The sequence below is a fragment of the Cervus canadensis genome, chromosome 14 (assembly GCF_019320065.1).
Source record: "Cervus canadensis isolate Bull #8, Minnesota chromosome 14, ASM1932006v1, whole genome shotgun sequence".
Lineage (NCBI taxonomy): Eukaryota > Metazoa > Chordata > Mammalia > Artiodactyla > Cervidae > Cervus > Cervus canadensis.
In genome coordinates this window covers 45,746,491-45,768,654 of record NC_057399.1, presented here as the reverse complement: position 1 = coordinate 45,768,654, position 22,164 = coordinate 45,746,491, and the positions used below count along the sequence as shown (strand labels likewise).

At 39.9% G+C, this 22,164-nt stretch overlaps 1 protein-coding gene across 1 annotated transcript in view; it reads right to left on the bottom strand.

Moving 5' to 3' along the window:
• ADAMTSL1 (ADAMTS like 1) overlaps window positions 1-22,164 on the bottom strand; it is a 505,479-nt gene that overhangs the window by 278,962 nt on the left and 204,353 nt on the right. Inside the window, 2 exon segments of the mRNA XM_043486937.1 lie at window positions 14,505-14,662; window positions 19,670-19,744. Of these exon segments, the coding sequence (XP_043342872.1) occupies window positions 14,505-14,662; window positions 19,670-19,744 (233 nt within the window).

Here is a 22,164-nt window from a genome sequence, read left to right as displayed (position 1 = left end):
AAGGGACTCTCAAGAGTCTTCTCAACACCACAGTTCAAAAGCATCAATTCTTCGGTGCTCAGCTTTCTTTATAGTCCAACTCTCACATCCATATATGACTACTGAAAAACCATAGCCTTGACTAGATGGACCTTTGTTGACAAAGTAATGTCTCTGTTTTTTAATATGCTGTCTAGGTTGGTCATAACTTTCCTTCCAAGGAGTAAGTGTCTTTTAATTTCATGGCTGCAATCACTATCTGCAGTGATTTTGGAGCCCCCAAAAATAGTCACTTAGGTGGCGACAAATACTTAATATTGATACAGTTGTCATTCTATTGCCTTTCTCTTCCATATTCTGCAAAGCAAGTATCATTCATCTTGCAAACTCCTCTTTCTTCAGGATCATCCACAGTGCTTGGCACACAGCAGGTATTCAAATAATTGTTGAATGAATGTATGAATGAACCAACCAATGAATGATACTGATTATGGTCCTTTCAGGCATTTTTGGAATTGCAAACTATTATTTGTGACAAATTCTTGGAAGCATTACAGCTTCTTGAGAGTTTGGTGGCATGAGTGGTAAAGAACCTATCTGTCAATGCAGGAAAGTTAAGAGATGTAGTTTTGATCCTTGGATCAGGAAGATCCTCTAGAGGCAGGCATGGCAAGCCACTCCAGTATTCTTGCCTGGGGAGTCCTATGGACAGAGGAGCCTGGAAGTCTCCTTCCTGCAAAGAGTTGGACACAACTGAGGCGACTTAGCACAAACTGCCAGAACATCCCCAAATTAAAATATAGTAGACTGAGACATTTGGGCTTCCCTGGTGGCTCAGACGGTAAAGGATCTGCCTGCAATGCAGGAGATGTGGGTTAGATCCCTGGGTTGGGAAGATCCCCTGGAGGAGGGCATTGCAACCCACTCCAGTATTCTTGCCTGGAGAATCCCATGGACAGAGGAGCCTGGAGGGCTACAGTCCATGGGGTCACAAAGAGTCGGACATGATTGAGCGACTAAGCACAGCACAAAGGCATTTAATAAAGGTCACCGTTTTACATACATCTTGACAATCATTTTTTGTTAATAAAATGTTGGTAAAATTGATTATGTTGATAAAATTCATAAAAAGAAGCATATTGTTATAACATAGCCCTTGCCCAATAGTACTTTCTGCCCTCCTATGAAAGCTATCGCTTTAAACAGGATAGTAGCAGAAAGGGCTTATAAAAATGCTAGTTATTATTGGAATAAAACATAGACTCAATTTTTCCATTATTTTAACAGTTGGAAATGCTAAGATTTGAGGTTATTCAGTAAAAATAATGAAAAAAAAAATGTTAGCACCCAACTTTATTTTTACACTTCCTATAGTGTTTTCTAGTCCTCCTAGAATGCCAGACCTCAGTACTGGGAGATACAGATAACAGTTCAGCCCACAGGCCTTTGGCTCAGGGCTGCATGAGAGATGCTGGTTATGGATTTACTGCCCAAAGTACTTGAGTAGGTTAGTGGATCAGAGATGCTTCTTTGGAAATAATAACTGTAATGTTGGCTAAGGAACAAAGAGGTGGAAGCAATGTATCAGGATTAAGATGCTGAGGCAGGCAAACTGAGGTCTAATGGAAGGCTGGTCTCAGTGCTCTTATGGAGAAGGAGGGCAGAGAAGAACTGAGCAGAGTGGAGCCAGAGGAGGTAGAATTGGACAGGGGCCTGCCACTCTCAGTGCCAGAGAAAGGTGAGGAGTTGGTTCTCTGACTCTGTCTTCAACCTAGCTGTACCACTGGTAAAACAAAGTGGGGAACTCAACAAGAAATGCAGTGTACAGTAATTAGCTCAGTTCTAAACTCCTGGAATTGACTGCCTTTTATAAAGGAGCATATTTACTGGAGGAATCACTACCTGTAAAGGTTGGGTAGGAAAATGAATCACTATTTATTACATGCTTCTTCTTTTCCCCCATAGTTAATTTAGTCTTTTCCTCTCTAGAATGTTTGGCTTACAAAAATGATTTTCCCTTTGTATGAATACAGGTGGACAGGCATGGGGTGGCCATCTAGAGACAGGCTGGGTGGTAGGGTGAAATCAATCTGTATTTAAACATTTGCTAAAGTTCAGCCTCCACGAGAGAAATGAAATGATGATTTCAATCCTACCCGAGATTCACAGGCTGCACAAATTTCACAAAGTCTATCTTTATCACATTAGCTTGCAGCAAGTATCTGTAGCTTTTACTATCTGTTCATTTTATTTTGGTACTTAATTATAGTCATCACTATTTCAAAATTCCTATTCAGTGTTTTTTCTCTCAAATGGCGTCATGAACTAGGAAAGGGCGGATACCATATTTCAAAGTCAAGCTGTCCCATGCATGAAGTATCTCCTTAAAGAAGAATACACATGGGGGGAGGAGCCAAGATGGCGGAGGAGTAGGACGGGGAGACCACTTTCTCTCCTACAAATTCATCAAAAGAATAACTGAACGCAGAGCAAACTTTGCAAAACAACTTCTGATCGCTAGTAAATTAACCGGCCCGAACACACTGCCGGCCGTTCACAGAACAAAGAGACCGAGAAAATCCAGAGAAGAGCTCGCAGGCTGTGGACCGGCCCAGCCCCGACGGAGGCAGGAGGCAGGGGGGAGGGGAAGGTCGCGGCGAGACACAGGGCGCAGGCACCCAACCGGCGCGTGCGGGGACTGGGGCTGGGGACGCGGAGGGCAGAAGGCGCACGCACCCGACTGGCGCCAGAGGAAACTGAAACTGGGTCCGTGGAAGGGAGTGGGCGCGCCACACCTGGGGAGAGTGCGCCCACCAAGCCCCTGGCTGCCTGGACCGCTCTGACGGGGAAGGCACAGAGAGCAGGCGCAGCTTTTTGCTCCGGGCTTTTGTGGAACACCCGAGGGCTGGAACCTCGTGCAGCGCGGGCCGTGCTCCATATAGAACAGCCAGGAGCCTGAGCAGCGCAGACGGAGAAAGCAGCATCAGCCCCTCCCGGCAGCGCCAGCCCGTCCCTGCAGCGACAGCCCCTCCCTGCCCCGCAGAGCGACTGAACTAGCTACCTGAATGAGTCCACCTCCGCCCGCCTGTGTCAGGGCGGAAATGAGGCTCTGAAGAGACCGGCAAACAGAAGCCAAATAAACAAAGGGAACCGCCTCAGAAGGGACTGGTGCAACAGATTAAAATCCCTCTAGAAAACACCGACCACACCGGAAAGGGCCTGTAGATATCGAGAAGTGTAAGCTGGAACGAGGAGGTATCTGAAACTGAGCCGAACCCACACTGACCGCAACAGCTCCAGAGAAACTCCTAGATATAATTTTACTTTTTTCTTTTTTCTTTTTTATTATTTTTTCTTTTTTTATTTTTTATTTTTTATTTTTTCTCTTTTATTTTCCTTTAAAATCCCCTATTACTCCCCCATTACTCCTTAACTTTCATTTCCATAGATTTTTACGATTTTTTTAATTAGGGAAAAAAAAAATTTTTTTTTCTTTTTTTCTTTTTCCTTTTCTTTTCTTCTTCTTTTTTTTCTTTCCTTTTTCTCTTCTATTTTCTATTTTTCTTTTTCTCTTATTTCTTTTAAAGTCCTCTAGTACTCCTCTACTACTCCTTAATTTTCATTTTCAATACACTATAACCTTACAAAAAAAAAAAAAGAGAAGCCCTATTTTTAAACCGAAGATTATTCTCTCCCAATCTTGACTCTCTGTTTTCTACCTCAGAACACCTCTATTTTCTCCTTTCCCCTTCTCTTCCCAATCCAATTCTGTGAATCTTTGTAGGTGACTGGGCTACGGAGAACACTCTGGGAACAGACAGCTGCGTAGATCTGTCTCTCTCCTCTTGAGTCCCCCTTTTTCTCTTCCTGCTCATCTCTATCTCCCTCCTCCCTCTCCTCTTCTTCATGTAACTCTGTGAACCTCTCTGGGTGTCACTAACGGGGGAGAATCTTTTCGCCATTAACCTAGAAGTTTTCTTATCAGTGCTGTATAGTTGGAGAAGTCCTGAGACTACAGGAAGAATAAAACTGAAATCCAGAGGCAGGAGACTTAAGCCCAAAACCTGAGAACACCAGAAAACTCCTGACTACATGGAACTTTAAGTAATAAGTGACTGTCCAAAAGCCTCCATACCTACACTGAAACCAACCACCACCCAAGAGCCAATAAGTTTTAGAGCAAGACATACCACGCAAATTCTCCAGCAATGCAGGAACATAGCCGTGAACGTCAACATACAGGCTGCCCAAGGACACACCTAACACATAGACCCATCTCAAAACTCATTACTGGGCACTCCATTGCTCTCCAAAGAGAAGAAATCAAATTGCACGCACCAGTACACTGACGCAAGCTTCCCTAACCAGGAAACCTTGACAAGCCAATCGTCTAACCCCACCCACGGGGTAAATCCTCCACAATAAAAAGGAACCACAGACCTCCAGAATACAGAAAGCCCACTCCAGACACAGCAATCTAAACAAGATGAAAAGGCAAAGAAATACCCAACAGGTAAAGGAACATGAAAAATGCCCACCAAGTCAAACAAAAGAGGAGGAGATAGGGAATCTACCTGAAAAAGAATTTAGAATAATGATAATAAAAATGATCCAAAATCTTGAAAACAAAATGGAGTTACAGATAAATAGCCTGGAGACAAAGATTGGAAAGATACAAGAAATGTTTAATAAAGACCTAGAAGAAATAAAAAAGAGTCAATTAAAAATGAATAATGCAATGAATGAGATCAAAAACACTTTGGAGGGAACCAAGAGTAGACTAACGGAAGCAGAAGATAGGATAAGTGAGATAGAAGATAAAATGGTGGAAATAAATGAAGCAGAGAGGAAAAAAGAAAAAAGGATCAAAAGAAATGAGGACAACCTCAGGGACCTCTGGGACAATGTGAAACGCCCCAACATTCGAATCATAGGAGTTCCAGAAGAAGACAAAAAGAAAGGCCATGAGAAAATACTCGAGGAGATAATAGCTGAAAACTTCCCTAAAATGGGGAAGGAAATAGCCACCCAAGTCCAAGAAGCCCAGAGAGTCTCAAACAGGATAAACCCAAGGCGAAACACCCCAAGACACATATTAATCAAATTAACAAAGATCAAACACAAAGAACAAATATTAAAAGCAACAAGGGAGAAACAACAAATAACACACAAAGGGATCCCAATAAGGATAACAGCTGATCTATCAATAGAAACCCTCCAGGCCAGAAGGGAATGGCAGGACGTACTGAAAGTAATGAAAGAGAATAACCTACAACCTAGATTACTGTATCCAGCAAGAATCTCATTCAGATATGAAGGAGAATTCAAAAGCTTTACAGATAAGCAAAAGCTGAGAGAATTCAGCACCACCAAACCAGCTCTTCAACAAATGCTAAAGGATCTTCTCTAGACAGGAAATGCAGAAAGGTTGTATAAACGTGAACCCAAAACAACAAAGTAAATGGCAACGGGACCACACCTATCAATAATTACCTTAAATGTAAATGGGTTGAATGCCCCAACCAAAAGACAAAGATTGGCTGAATGGATACAAAAACAAGACCCCTATATATGCTGTCTACAAGAGACCCACCTCAAAAGCAAGAGACACATACAGACTAAAAGTGAAGGGCTGGAAAAAATATTTCATGCAAACGGAGACCAAAAGAAAGCAGGAGTCGCAATACTCATATCAGATAAAATAGACTTTCAAATAAAGGATGTGAAAAGAGACAAAGAAGGACACTATATAATGATCAAAGGATCAATCCAAGAAGAAGATATAACAATTATAAATATATATGCACCCAACATAGGAGCACCGCAATATGTACGGCAAACACTAACGAGTATGAAAGAGGAAATTAATAGTAACACAATAATAGTGGGAGACTTTAATACCCCACTCACAACTATGGATAGATCAACTAAACAGAAAATTAACAAGGAAACACAAACTTTAAATGACACAATGGACCAGCTAGACCTAATTGATATCTATAGGACATTTCACCCCAAAACAATCAACTTCACCTTTTTCTCAAGTGCACACGGAACCTTCTCCAGAATAGATCACATCCTGGGCCATAAATCTGGTCTTGGAAAATTCAAAAAAATTGAAATCATTCCAGTCATCTTTTCTGACCACAGTGCAGTAAGATTAGATCTCAATTACAGGAAAAAAATTGTTAAAAATTCAAACATATGGAGGCTAAATAACACGCTTCTGAATAACCAACAAATCATAGAAGAAATCAAAAAGAAATCAAAATATGTATAGAAATGAATGAAAATGAAAACACAACAACCCAAAACCTATGGGACACTGTAAAAGCAGTGCTAAGGGGAAGGTTCATAGCATTACAGGCTTACATCAAGAAACAAGAAAAAAACCAAATAAATAACCTAACTCTACACCTAAAGCAATTAGAGAAGGAAGAAATGAAGAACCCCAGGGTTAGCAGAAGGAAAGAAATCTTAAAAATCAGGGCAGAAATAAATGCAAAAGAAACTAAAGAGACCATAGCAAAAATCAACAAAGCTAAAAGCTGGTTTTTTGAAAAAATAAACAAAATTGACAAACCATTAGCAAGACTCATTAAGAAACAAAGAGAGAAGAACCAAATTAACAAAATTAGAAATGAAAATGGAGAGATCACAACAGACAACACTGAAATACAAAGGATCATAAGAGACTACTACCAGCAGCTCTATGCCAATAAAATGGACAACTTGGATGAAATGGACAAATTCTTAGAAAAGTATAACTTTCCAAAACTGAACCAGGAAGAAATAGAAGATCTTAACAGACCCATCACAGGCAAGGAAATCGAAACTGTAATCAAAAATCTTCCAGCAAACAAAAGCCCAGGACCAGATGGCTTCACAGCTGAATTCTACCAAAAATTTAGAGAAGAGCTAACACCTATCTTACTCAAACTCTTCCAGAAAATTGCAGATGAAGGTAAACTTCCAAACTCATTCTATGAGGCCACCATCACCCTAATTCCAAAACCAGACAAAGATGCCACAAAAAAAGAAAACTACAGGCCAATATCACTGATGAACATAGATGCAAAAATCCTTAACAAAATTCTAGCAAACAGAATCCAACAACATATTAAAAAAATCATACACCATGACCAAGTGGGCTTTATCCCAGGAATGCAAGGATTCTTTAATATCCGCAAATCAATCAATGTAATACACCACATTAACAAATTGAAAGATAAAAACCATATGATTATCTCAATAGATGCAGAGAAAGCCTTTGACAAAATTCAACACTCATTTATGATTAAAACTCTCCAAAAAGCAGGAATAGAAGGAACATACCTCAACATAATAAAAGCTATATATGACAAACCCACAGCAAGCATCACCCTCAATGGTGAAAAATTGAAAGCATTTCCCCTGAAATCAGGAACAAGACAAGGGTGCCCACTCTCACCACTACTATTCAACATAGTGTTGGAAGTTTTGGCACAGCAATCAGAGCAGAAAAAGAAGTAAAAGGAATCCAGATAGGAAAAGAAGAAGTGAAACTCTCACTGTTTGCAGATGACATGATCCTCTACATAGAAAACCCTAAAGACTCTACCAGAAAATTACTAGAGCTAATCAATGAATATAGTAAGTTGCAGGATATAAAATTAACACACAGAAATCCCTTGCATTCCTATACACTAACAATGAAAAAACAGAAAGAGAAATTAAGGAAACAATACCATTCACCATTGCAACAAAAAGAATAAAATACTTAGGAGTATATCTACCTAAAGAAACAAAAGACCTATACATAGAAAACTATAAAACACTGATGAAAGAAATCAAAGAGGACACAAACAGATGGAGAAACATACCGTGTTCATGGATTGGAAGAATCAATATTGTCAAAATGGCTATTCTACCCAAAGCAATCTATAGATTCAATGCAATCCCTATCAAGCTACCAACGGTATTTTTCACAGAACTAGAACAAATAATTTCACAATTTGTATGGAAATACAAAAAACCTCGAATAGCCAAAGTAATCTTGAGAAAGAAGAATGGAACTGGAGGAATCAACCTGCCTGACTTCAGACTCTACTACAAAGCCACAGTCATCAAGACAGTATGGTACTGGCACAAAGACAGAAATATAGATCAATGGAACAGAATAGAAAGCCCAGAGATAAATCCACGGACCTATGGACACCTTATCTTTGACAAAGGAGGCAAGGATATACAATGGAAAAAAGACAACCTCTTTAACAAGTGGTGCTGGGAAAACTGGTCAACCACTTGTAAAAGAATGAAACTAGAACACTTTCTAACACCATACACAAAAATAAACTCAAAATGGATTAAAGATCTAAATGTAAGACCAGAAACTATAAAACTCCTAGAGGAGAACATAGGCAAAACACTCTCCGACATAAATCACAGCAAGATCCTCTATGACCCACCTCCCAGAATATTGGAAATAAAAGCAAAACTAAACAAATGGGACCTAATGAAACTTAAAAGCTTTTGCACTACAAAAGAAACTATAAGTAAGGTGAAAAGACAGCCCTCAGATTGGGAGAAAATAATAGCAAATGAAGAAACAGACAAAGGATTAATCTCAAAAATATACAAGCAACTCCTGCAGCTCAATTCCAGAAAAATAAATGACCCAATCAAAAAATGGGCCAAAGAACTAAACAGACATTTCTCCAAAGAAGACATACAGATGGCTAACAAACACATGAAAAGATGCTCAACATCACTCATTATCAGAGAAATGCAAATCAAAACCACAATGAGGTACCATTACACGCCAGTCAGGATGGCTGCTATCCAAAAGTCTACAAGCAATAAATGCTGGAGAGGGTGTGGAGAAAAGGGAACCCTCTTACACTGTTGGTGGGAATGCAAACTAGTACAGCCACTATGGAGAACAGTGTGGAGATTCTTAAAAACTGGAAATAGAACTGCCATATGACCCAGCAATCCCACTTCTGGGCATACACACCGAGGAAACCAGATCTGAAAGAGACACGTGCACCCCAATGTTCATCGCAGCACTGTTTATAATAGCCAGGACATGGAAGCAACCTAGATGCCCATCAGCAGATGAATGGATAAGGAAGCTGTGGTACATATACACCATGGAATATTACTCAGCCGTTAAAAAGAATTCATTTGAATCAGTTCTAATGAGATGGATGAAACTGGAGCCCATTATACAGAGTGAAGTAAGCCAGAAAGATAAAGAACATTACAGCATACTAACACATATATATGGAATTTAGAAAGATGGTAACGACAACCCTATATGCAAAACAGAAAAAGAGACACAGAAGTACAGAACAGACTTTTGAACTCTGTGGGAGAAGGTGAGGGTGGGATGTTTCAAAAGAACAGCATGTATACTATTTATTGTGAAACAGATCACCAGCCCAGGTGGGATGCATGAGACAAGTGCTCGGGCCTGGTGCACTGGGAAGACCCAGAGGAATCGGGTGGAGAGGGAGGTGGGAGGGGGGATCGGGATGGGGAATACATGTAAGTCTATGGCTGATTCATATCAATGTATGACCAAAAAAAATAAATTAAAAAAAAAAAAAGAAGAATACACATGGAAGTTCTGTAAACTTACTTCATGAAGTGAACTCTCATAACTTTGTGTTTGTGATTTCTGCTTAGGAGCCCCACCTATTGTTTTGCCTTTAATAAAAAAAATTTGGGGGATGCTTTATTATGTATGGGGTTATGCTTCCCTGATAGCTCAGTTGGTAAGGAATCTGCCTGTAATGCAGGAGATCCCGGTTTGATTCTTGGATCAGGAAGATCTGCTGGAGAAGGGATAGGCTACCAATCCAGTATTCTTGGGCTTCTCTTGTGGCTCACCTGGTAAAGAATCTGCCTGCAACGTGGAAGACCTGGGTTCAGTCCCTGGGTTGGAAAGATCCCCTGGAGAAGGGAATGGCTACCCACTCCAGTATTCTGGCCTGGAGAATTCCATGGACTATATAGTCTATGGGGTTGCAAAGAGTCAGACACGACTGAGTGACTTTCACTTTCACTTTCATGATTAAGTCTGTCCAGAAAGAAATATGAAGGTATCATCTCTGCTTAAGTATCCTAACTTTGCAAATAGAAACCACCAGCCTTCTATTCTTTAGAGTACTTAGGCAAAAATTAGGCTATCAATCTTCCTAATCAAATTCCCCAACTATGAAAATGTAATGCATTTAGAAAATTATCCTCTCTAGGAAATAACTATTCTTTAGTTGTCAGTATATGAATTGTGAATCAGTGTTCTTGTTCTTAGTTCTGAGTATGATGATTGGTTACTATTCTGCAGTGCCTGTGTGTGTGTGCTAAGTCGCTTCAGCTGTGTCCGACTCTGTGACCATGTGGACCATAGCCCACCAGGCTCCTCTGTCCATGAGGAGCAAGAATACTGGAGTGGGTTGTCATGCCTTCCTCCAGGGGATCTTCCCGACCCAGGGATTGAACCCACGTCTCTTACGTCTCCTGCATTGGCAGGTGGGTTCTTTACCACTAGTGCCATCTGGGAAGCCCATTCTGCAGTGTATTTTGGCTTACTTTGATGGCTTAAGTACTCACTCATCACTTTTTTCTTCTGCTAATATGGCTTTCTTAAATTTAAAAAATGGTTCAAACTGAATATTTATCTTTAGCTGCTTTCACAAGAAGAGCTAAATTCAATGTTCTGAAAAAGAATGGACTATGACTAAAAAAACCCCTCTTCTATCTGCGAAGGTCCTCATCTTTTACTGGGTCTGTAGCTTCTGAAAAGATAGCCTGGTAGGGGAAGAAGAGGATGCTAAGCTAGATAATTATCTAGCCAATAACCAATCATCCTCAACAATTAATGTGATTACAGGTGTGCCTACATCCATTTGTCTTATAGCTACACCTGCCAAACTATTCCTGGGTTTACCACTTGTAAATCAACCAACCTCTGACCATCTTCAGAGAAGTGGTTGTATGCCATGGTGTACAGAGAGTATTGTAAAAAGTTTGACCGGAAGTTAAAGCATTTGAAAAGATGGAAAGGAAGTCACTCAGTTAAATTTGCTTTTATACACACTACCTCATTCAATTCCTTACAAAGACTCTATGTGGAGAGATTTTTATTACCATTTTTCAAATAAGTAATAGGCTTTGGAGGTAAAACAACATACTCAAGGTCACACCTCCAGTAAGCAGGACAATATACACAATTCTAGAGTGTCTATCTCTTTTACCCTTCTACACTAGCATTGCCAAAAATGTACAGCCAACTTATGAATTACAAATTTTGGAAGACATGGCTTCTCTAGGAAGACAGATGGGTGCTTAGTCCATTTGTAAAGGTAGCCAGAAAAAGAGATTCCAAAAAATAATATATAGCAATTCTCACTGTGAGAAAAATCTTTCTTTCACATAAAAAGTCTTTTTCTTTTAAAAAAGCAAAAATGGGATTTTGGCAATAAACTTCCTTGGAGATGTTGACAAAGTACCATTCTGACCCCAATGTATTTCATTCAGAAAGGAAGTGGTTGCTTAAATAAGTGTATAATGCAAAAGAGATTATACTTTGAATGACACTGAAAACTGAATTATAAACTGTGTATATAATTTTTAAGCACCGAAATCATGAAAGATGATAAATAAGCAAAAGGTAATCTTGCAGTTTCAGCTATTTCCTGGGGAAAATTAAGGAAGAAAAGGTTGCTTCATTATAAATCACTGGGAATAAAATTAACTTTCTTCTTCTTATTTATATCTTCTTATATTATCTTGCTCATTTTCAAGTTTGAGTAAAAGGATTTTAAAAATTATAATCTATTTTATAGTAATTTTACATTTATTTGATTCTGATCTTTTCTAATGAAACTTTCATCTCCTCTCATTTGCAACCTGAAGGTAGGTCACCAAACAGGATATAATGAAAAAAATCACTAAAATGATAGCTTGGCCTGTTTTTGAAAGAAGATATTTACAGGTTGCTAGGATCTGGGAAGTTACTGCAAAGTTCCCCAAAGTTAATTTTTCCTTTAATACATACTTATACACAGAGAGGAAAAAAATACCCTCTTAGCCATTCCCTTCTCCAGGGCATCTTTCTGACCCAGGGATCAAACCCGAGTCTCCCACATTGCAGGTGGATTCTTCACCACCTGAGCCATCAGGGAAGCCCTCTCAGAAGCAACGCAGAAGGCTAAAAAGGGTTGGAGACGGAAGTAAGGAGACATGATCTTTGGTCCTGGCTTGTCATTGGCCTGAGCTAAGGAATATCACTCAGCTTCCCTCAGGCTCAGTGTCCTTGCAGGCAGAAAGAAGATGGCATCTCTGTCCCACTTCAGCAACTGCCATGTGGTGAAAGTCCTTTATTCATCCAGCACTTGTTGGTGCTTATTGGGTTTTTCATGGAGCTATGAAGACAGATATAATTCTGTCTTTGAGAAACACACAGAGGGGAGATGTGATGTAAACTGGAATCTAGGGTCGAGTCACAGATGCTTCTGGAAGGGGAAAGTCCTGAGGTACAAATATGAGTTAGGGAGGAGAATGCAAGAAGAAAAGAACATTGCAGATAAAGGACACAGCATTACGTGAAGGTAAAGAGTACAAGATGATGGGGGACTTGTCAGTCATACAGTTGACTGAAACAGGAGAGGGAAACTCAAAGCTGAGGTGGGAAAGGTAGACAGAATCCAGATTATTGAGAGTTACACATGCTGGGCTATGGCTTTGCATTTTAGTCCCAAAGCAATGAGTGGAAGTGAGGGGCAATGCAGGATCATGAACAGGGAAAACACTCTGGTTTTTAGAAAACTCACTCTGAAGGCAGTATAGACAATGGCTCAGCAGCTGGGAAACTAATTCAGAGCCCATCACATTAATTCAGGTGAGAAACACACAGACCTAAATTAAGAGACTGGTGGCAAGAACGGAGAAGAACGAACAGTCTTGAGAGATGGCATGGAGGTAGAGCTGACAAAGTTTAATGTCTAACTACGGGTGTACAGGAGAATGGAAATGGTGTGAATCACAGGTTTCTGACTTGGCTGGGTAAACAGTGTGGTATTTCACAAGAAATAAAGAAGATAAAGTAGGTTTCTAGGGCTAGACAAGTCCAATTTTGGACACATTGAGCTCATTGTCCCTGTGGGTGATGTGCAGAAGGCAGCTGGCCATGTGAAATGCATTTGACAATTCTCTGAACTGTTCCAATGTGGATAATGTTACTTGAATTCAATTCTATATTTTCAGTATGTGTATTAACTCTTACAAGGCCACGAGGTAAATTAGTGTAAGGGGTTTATTCTAAGGGCTTCAAAAACTTAAGATAGCTCTCATTCTTTTACTGTATTTGTTTGTTAAACTGAAATTATTTAACTACCCACAACGTCATTTCTTTTGTGAGCTATCTCTGATGGTTTGTGGGTGCTTGTTCATGGTCATGTAGCTGGCGTCTGGACTGAATTAGAAAGGGTTACCCCACAGATGGAGACAGAAGACAGAACTCTGGAACCCTTCTTTCATGCAACCCCATTGCCCATCACATTTTCCTAAATGCATCCCTACTTCCAGCTGCCATGGGGTCATCAAGCCTTGGCTTAAATCACATGTCCTCTGGCTTCAGGTCCCATGATGAAAAATTTATGGAGTCCTGGACACATTACAAGTTTTACAGCTTTACAACTGAAATCCTTCTAGTCCTTCTGACCTACTGAAGGAAAGAAAATATGTTTTATTTTATTGGGATTCCCAAACATTTCTTTGAGTATATACATTTTCCCTATAGAATGTGTATGTTGCTTCCAGCAATGTGTTTCACATTACCTTGAAGAGCAGGGAAGCTCTGATAGAAGGAAACAACTTGGCTTTGTTGCCAGTACAAGAGGAAAAAAAACAACAACTTGTAATTGGAAGCATGATAAAGTCTATGGATCATTAATTTCCCTTTCTCTTTGACTGAGGATACCTTATATGAGTCAATGACTGTATCCTAGTTTGTTTTAAAAATGGTACGTATCCCTGAACTAATCATATGCTGGCTTTTTGAGGGGAGGTCTTTTTACTAGCTTATACACACACACACATATATATATAAATGTACTATGTATATATATATTTTCTTCCTAGAACCTTAAAATTATTCCATGTTCTTATTGCATGTTCTTATAAGGTAGCTCATGCTTGCTCATTTGCATCTGCGTCTTTGCAACCCCAAGGACTGTAGCCCATCAGGATCTTCTGTACGTGTGATTTTCCAGGCAAGAATACTATAGTGGGATGCCATTTCCTACTCCAGGGGATCTTCCTGACCCAGGGATCGAACCCACATCTCCTGAGTCTCTTGCATTGGCAGGCAGATTCTTTACCACTGTGCCACCTGTAGCTCAACACCCTTGAATTAAACATTTCCTGGATAACAAGCTTTCCAAATCTACGTCAAAGCCTAAAGTCTCTCTTTCTTCAGGGGATTATAAGTAATACTAGTTCAGATGTGGCTTGAAAACAAGGTATCTAAATGGGCTCACCTTGACAATGAAATCTGCTGTAAGTGGTCCAGCCATTCTCAGTATCTCTTTGTCTGGAAATTTCTGGAAGTCCACACTAGAATTGTCCACAAGAAAGATGCCTGTAGAGCTGAGACTGTTTTCACCTTTAGCCCCCTGGAGGGTTTTGGTTTCCAGATCTACATAATCAAACACAGGAAGAGGTAACAAAGATGTTCCCAGGCCTACCACAGACCACACGCAAGCACATCCCATACAAGGTCTAGAGCTACAATAGGGAGAAGCATCATTCTTTATATGGCTGACATATTTGAAATGTGATAGAAACAAAATAGATAGGCACTGCTGGATCACATAGGAATTGATGCAGCAAATGAAATTATTTTAAAACTTATTAACCAAGAATTCAGGGCTCCCTGTCAAAAAATCTTCAATTCCCTGGATAACTTCATTTGGGTACCCTACTTTACCACAACCATATTCTTTGGACTAAACCATCTCATCCCCCATATATCTTATTGATTTCAGTCTTTACAGCCCTCAGTCTTGAATTTACCCAGTAGTTTTCTTTTTTCTCTCTGAGACCCCGGGTACCTCTCTGAGTTCCTTAAGCACTCACTGGGTAATTTGATATTCATGTGTTACCTTGCAGTTATTGATACTTTCTGGCTACTTATTGCACGTGGGCTATTGTTCAAAATGAAAAAAAAAAAACAAACAAAAAACTACAGTGGCTTAAAGACAGAAAACTAACTATCCTCTTTGCTTTTCTTTCTTTTAAAAATCCTTTTTAAATTCAGTCTTGGGTACTTATATGGCATCTCATAAGAACTTAGGATGGAGAGAAGAACTTCTGGATCCCTGGAGCATTCCAATCTGAATTTGCCCAGTGACAAAGCCTAGGCAGCATCTTTTGTTTTAGGAAATCAGAGCATGCTAGGGAGGAGGGTAATTTTGATATATATTTCAAAGCAGGTTAAATTCTCATGTGATTGAGTATTTTAGAATAATTGCCTGCTGCATAAAGAAACATGGTTCAGTTCAGTCAGTTCAGTCCCTCAGTTGTGTCCGACTCTTTGAAACTCCAATGGACTGCAGCAGGCCAGGCCTCCCTGTCCATCACCAACTCCCGGAGTTGACTCAAACTCATGTCCATTGAGTCAGTGATGCCATCTAACCATCTCATCCTCTGTCGTCCCCTTCTCCTCCCACTTTCAATCTTTCCCAGCATCAAAATCTTTTCCAATGAGTCAGCTCTTCGCATCAGGTGGCCAAAGTATTGAAGTTTCAGCTTCAACATCAGTCCTTCTAATGAATATTCAGGACTGATTTCCTTTAGGATGCACTGGTTGGAGCCCCTTGCAGTCCAAGGGACTCTCAAGAGACTTCTCCAACACAACAGTTCAAAAGCATCAAATTCTTCAGTGCTCAGCTTTCCTTATAGTCCAACTCTCATATCCATACATGACTACTGGAAAAATCACAGCTTTGGCTAGATGGACCTTTGTTGGCAACGTAATGTCTCTGCTTTTTATATGCTGTCTAGGTTGGTCATAACTTTTCTTCCAAGGAGTATGCATCTTTAATTTCATGACTGCAGTGACCATCTGCAGTGATTTTGGAGCCCAGAAAAATAAAGTCTGTCACTATTTCCACTGTTTCCCCATCTATTTGCCATGAAGTGATGGGACCAGATGCCATGATCTTAGTTTTCTGAATGTTGAGTTTTAAACCAACTTTTTCACTCTTCTCCTTCACTTTCATCAGGAAGCTCTTTAGTTTTTCTTCGCTTTCTGCCATAAAGGTGGTGTCATCTGCATATCTGAGGTTATTGATATTTCTCCCGGCAATCTTGATTCCAGCTTGTGCTTCATCCAGTCCAGTGTTTCTCATGATGTACTCTGCATACAAGTTAAATAAGCAGGGTGACAATATACAGCCTTGACACACTGCTTTCCCGATTTGGAACCAGTCTGTGTTCCATGTCCAGTTCTAATCGTTGCTTCCTGACCTGCATACAGATTTCTCAAGAGTCAGGTCAGGTGGTCTGGTATTCCGATCTCTTGAAGAATTTTCCTCAGTTTGCTGTGATGCATACAGTCAAAGGCTTTGGCATAGTCAATAAAGCAGAAATAGATGTTTTTTTTGGGAAATCTCTTGTTTTTTCAATGATCCAATGGATGTTGGCAATTTGGTCTCTGGTTCCTCTGCCTTTTCTAAATCTACCTTGAACATCTGGACGTTCACGGTTCACATACTGTTGAAGCCTGGCTTGGAGAAATTTGAGCATTACTTTGCTAGCATGTGAGATGAGTGCAATTGTACGGTAGTTTGAGTATTCTTTGGCATTGCCTTTCTATGGGATTGGAATGAAAACTGACCTTTTCCAGTCCTGTGGCCACTGCTGAGTTTTCCAAATTTGCTGTCATATTGAGTGCAGCACTTTCACAGCATCATCTTTTAGGATTTGAAATAGCTCAACTGGAATTCCATCACCTCCACTAGAAACATGGATGGACTAAGTCTAACAATGGTTTTAAAACTTGCACAAAGACCCTTGCTTTTAGCAGGGTTGTTTAGCAGAAACAACCCCTGGTAGGGTAGGGATCTGGGTCCCCTAGTCATTTAGTCAGAATGACTCCCCTCTTGTATGTTCTGTAGATTGAGGTTTTGGAGTTAAGGACAGTTTGAAGTTTCTGGAGGCACTAAGATATCCAGTATAGTTACACTAAATTACTCTAGATGTTGCCTACTTCAGGTTTCCCACCAGAAGGAATAGCAATGGGTAGAAAATGGTGTCCAATTAATGCCCTTGTCCCAGATGAAGTCAAGCAGCCCTTCTCTGGGAGTAGGTCTGGCCTTCCACCCAGGCAACAGTGCAGGGAGGACCTCATAGAAGAATATAAGGCACATGGAGACAACACGGAGTGGGACAAGCATAGTGGTTATCATCAGAGGAAAGCAATTGCTCTGTGTCTCTTCTCCCTAGCCTTCCCTCCTCCAGCTGCCTTTGCTAATTTGTGGAGGGATCTCCAGGACATAAATTAACTTAGTTTTGGAAAACTCATGAAGATCTAAGCCTGAGTATCTGATTCAATTTCATCACCAGGCCTCCCAGCTATCTTTCCCAAGATACTTGTGACTAAAGATGGGCTGGGCCTGGAAAGACTATCTACTCACGTCCTGGAGTGTGTGTTAGTCACTTAGTTGTGTCCAACTCTTTGCGATTCCATGGACTGTAGCCTGCTAGGCTCCTCTTTCTGTGGAATTCTCCAGGTGAGAATACTGCAGCGAGTAGCCATTCCCTTCTCCAGGGGATCTTTTTGACTCAGGGATCGAACCCGGGTCTCCTGCATTGCAGGCAGATTCTTTACCATCTGAGCCACCAGGGAAGCCCCCTAAATATTTACAACTGGACTCACATTGGGCCACCTTCTGGGACTGAAGGATGAAAGGCTTGCAAGAAAAACAGGGCAACATTTATTCACATATTTATTTTACTGAGTTATATTGCAAATACCAAAACTTCCTTAGTTATACATATGCTATCAATAGTATGCCTGTTGGCAGAAAAAGCAGATTCTGTTTTGCTTTTCATCATTTATGATTATCATCTGAAGCTTCACCTATCCAATCTCTAGAGTAATTAAACCAAACAAAGCCGTTCTTCAGCTTCTTAGTAATCATACAATTAGGAAGTCTGGGATGCCACTACATTTACAAAAATGAATTTTCCTCTTACATCTATTCCTTTGGGTGGGTCCTTTCTTCTGCAATGAGGAATAAGTCCCCCATTTGGTGATGGACTGGTCTAGACTTTTTATTTTAGCCCCTCATTGCACAGAAAAATACTTTTTTTGACTGAGGTTGTTATACCAGCAGTTAATTCTGTCCAGTTCTCAAGGGGAAAAACAAATCATTTGAATGGTAATAGTGTACAAACATATATCATCCTTGGACATGTGAACAATATATTTTGGGGAGTTGTTCAGGGTTAAAAAAGGACTTGAATCCATATAAGGTGGTTTCCCAGAGTCTTTTGACTTTGCCTGGACTGTACCTTACTTATTCCTTTATGTCACATGACCTCTCATCCCACCTTTCCCATGAAATGCAATTATTTTTATTTTTAGAAAGACTTCAGTAGGCTCTCTGAACTTTCACAGGCTCCAATTTGTCTCCCTCTTGTTTGTCTTTCTGGAATGATTTCATTTATAATCCAATTGCCAAAAGATAATGCTTGCTACCTAAATTGGCTTCTTAGGCAAGTGTGTGGGAGGGAAGAGAGAGCAGAAGATGATAGATGGCTCTGGAGGAACCTAGGAACAGTCACAGCGGAGGAGATCAGAAACGCTCAAGGGACCAACTGAAGAGAAGTCTTTCAGTGGAAGTGAATTTTGCAGAGAATGCTGGCATATCCTCTCCTATTCTCTCCCGGGTTTATAGCCTATAATTTTCTGCTTGTGATTTACAAGTCTCCATCTAAACAACACTACACGGCAAAAAAAAAAAAAAAAGATGTGGCTATGTACTGCTGGCTTGGCATGACTAGAGATCAATTCTTGCCCAGGCTCTGGTGGGACCCTGCTACCATTTGATCTTTGGGGTTATGATTACCCTTCAATCCTGAATTCCAAAAGCTATCTTCAAGATGTTGGGGTCTTGCATTATCTTTTCTACCTGGTGTGCTTAATGAGACCACATAGTTCTCTTTAAATGCCATTGGGTTAAGATTGTGAGGAGTTTCTATGTTCCTCTGAGTTGATGACGTAATGGAGCATGACAGTAGAAATTAAAAAGAATGAAGAAGAGGGAGAGAAGGTTGGAAAGAAGAAGAAAAACAAGAGGTGAGGCAAGGAAAAGACTGAGATTGACTGAAGAGGAAGAAGAGAGAGAATGAGAAATAACATTCACAAAACCATAAACATGTGCTTAACTCAGGAACAATCTATTGGAAGCATCAATTTTGTATCTTTCAGGATGACTGTGGTTAGAGGTAATTACCAGAGAGGTTTCTGCTATCTCCTAGGCAACTGAAAGAGAAATAGAAGTATTCAAAATATCATATTATGATAGAGAATTAAGATTTGTATTCCTAAATCTTAATCTTTTCTGGGGGAAAAAAAAACAGAACAATAATGACTAAAATTCCCCATATCCAAAAGTCAACAACTGAGTTTACTTACACAGGTGATCAGGTCCTTTTAAGACAAGACGGATATGTCTGCTTCCATAGGGAATACCAACCACTGTGTTGTCCACTAGAGAGAAACAAAGCAGAATCTTAAAGCACGTAATTTGATACAAAATTACTGATTGTGTCTTATGTAAGGCACTGATTTACAAACACCCCCAAATGACAATCTTTTAAAAATGTGTTTAAAATCTGAACACCAATATGTGGGAATCAAAATTTCCACTTTCTACAAAATAAAATACGTTGAAAAAGCTGGTCACTTGCTAATTCATGGGGATCTGGCCTTTGAAAAAAAAATACATGAATTTTGACATATTGAAAAACGAATTTACAAGTGTTCATTTCTAATTTTAAAACCTGATCCTGCATCCTCATATTTTAAACTGGAGCAACTGTGTAGAATTACAAAAAGAAAGTAAGTTCTAATGCTCTAAAGAAGATTTTATTATATTAAAATCTGATCTGTATTTCCCTCGGGCAAAGTGAGTATGTTGGATGAGTACCACAGATAAGAAGGCACTATCTTGTATTTTTTCAACTTTCTAGGTCAGAAATCATGCTTTCCATCCTTTAATATCCTTCACACTATCAACAGCTAATACTATATTTTGTGAGTGTCCCATAAATGTTTATTAACATCCCCCCAACATTTCCTCTTGATTTTGAAAATTTTTAGAAATTGACTGAATTAGAGATTATTTTAGAAATTATTCGATTTTCATCCTATTTGAAAACTGAGCCACAATTCAGTGGAAGCACTCCCCAAACCTACATTTGCTAAAAAATTAGAGGAATATAACATGTATCCCAAACACATCATAGGCGTGCTCATTTAGAACTCTATTTGTGAAATGAATCCTTTATATTTGCATGGCACTGAAGAATTTCACTTTCCCCTAAACTTTACTATTTATTCCATCACCCCAAACTTATAATACGGGCAAAGAGGATGCTACCATTCTGATTTGATGACAAAGAAATGAGGCCTCTGAGAAGTATAGTTAAGTAATGGAAGGTCAAAGATCAGGAGGGCATTTCAGAAGACAACAGAAAGGCAGGTATTTTCAAACTCATCAGCATATTCAGAAACTCTGTGGGATTCTCTGTTTCACATCTTTCCAGCATTACACATTACCATCCTATCTATCACTGAAAGAATTTCATTTAAGTAAAAGAATCCCCAAAGCTAGCCAATTTCTCTGAACCTTAACATTATCATCCTGTCTTTGGGAGAATTTAATTTCAACAAATGAATTTCAGACATTCTCTAACTTCTCTGACTCTTAGTTTCTTTGTTTGTAAAACAGTGAAACCAACACTTAACTCACAATACTGCTGTTAGCAGATGTAAGTATGACTATAGATATGTATACTAAGCAGACATATAGTCTGGAACACAGTAGGTATTTTGTAAATATCATTTTATCTGTCTATTCCAAGTCTCCTTAAGGACAGCGACTGAAATGCTGTTTACTTTGATGATGTTTTTAAATGCTCCAAGGCCCAGAGCTCATAGCCAGCTGAATGAGAAAGAAGAATCATATGCTCTCAATTTCTTCCCTAAAAGGTTACATTTATCAAGTTTTCTACAATATTGAACATTCTACACACATTACAACCTTTTAGTTGTTTTTTAATGCCAGGCACTGTTAAAGAAAAGGCTGGGTTTTGGATAGCCAAGAGTTTGTGGCACAGAAGAACAAAATACGTAAGGGGAATACAGAAAAGGAAAAACAAACGTTGAGACTGGGCCCACAGACCTTTAAACATCTTGCATTAAGCCATGGGTTTTTAAGCTTATAAAAGAAACTCAAAGCAGTTAAAACAATGGGCTTTCTAGAAATAGAAAGTCTTTGTTTATCCACAGGTCAAATAAAGTGCAAGTAAAAGGAAAGCTCTCTGGCCCTGCAGTGCTCAGCAGTGGGCTTCTGACCCCCACATGTTCTGTTGAGAAGTGACTCACTTTCCACATGCGGGGGCATTAACCCAATTAACCCAAGCTTTTGGCTGGCACAGCCACCTTTGTACACTCCCCAAGGAAGATGGGGAAGAGCCTAGAAGGTTGTTGGGGGAAGACGGTAGGATGGAGAGAGTAGACCAGGCCAGATAGAATGTCTCCAGATTGCCCTCTGCCCTTGCCATGTCAAAGAGAAATACAGAGAACTTGGGCTAGTGCCAGCTTGAACAGTCAGCAACGCACCCAGCATCAGGTGGAGGAAGAGTCCTCACTTATCCTCCTATGGTGCTATAAAGGGTGAGCAGACAACTAGGAGGTCATCAGGCAACTGCCAAATTCATTATTTTATTCCATAGATATTATTTGAGTGTCTCCTAGGTATCAGGCTTCATGTTGTTTAGTTGCTAAGTCGTGTCTGCATCTTTGTGACCCCAAGGACTGAAGCATACTAGGCTCCTCCGTTCATGGGATTTCCCAGGTAAAAATCCAGGAGTGGGTTGCCATTTCCTTCCTTAGGGGATCTTCCC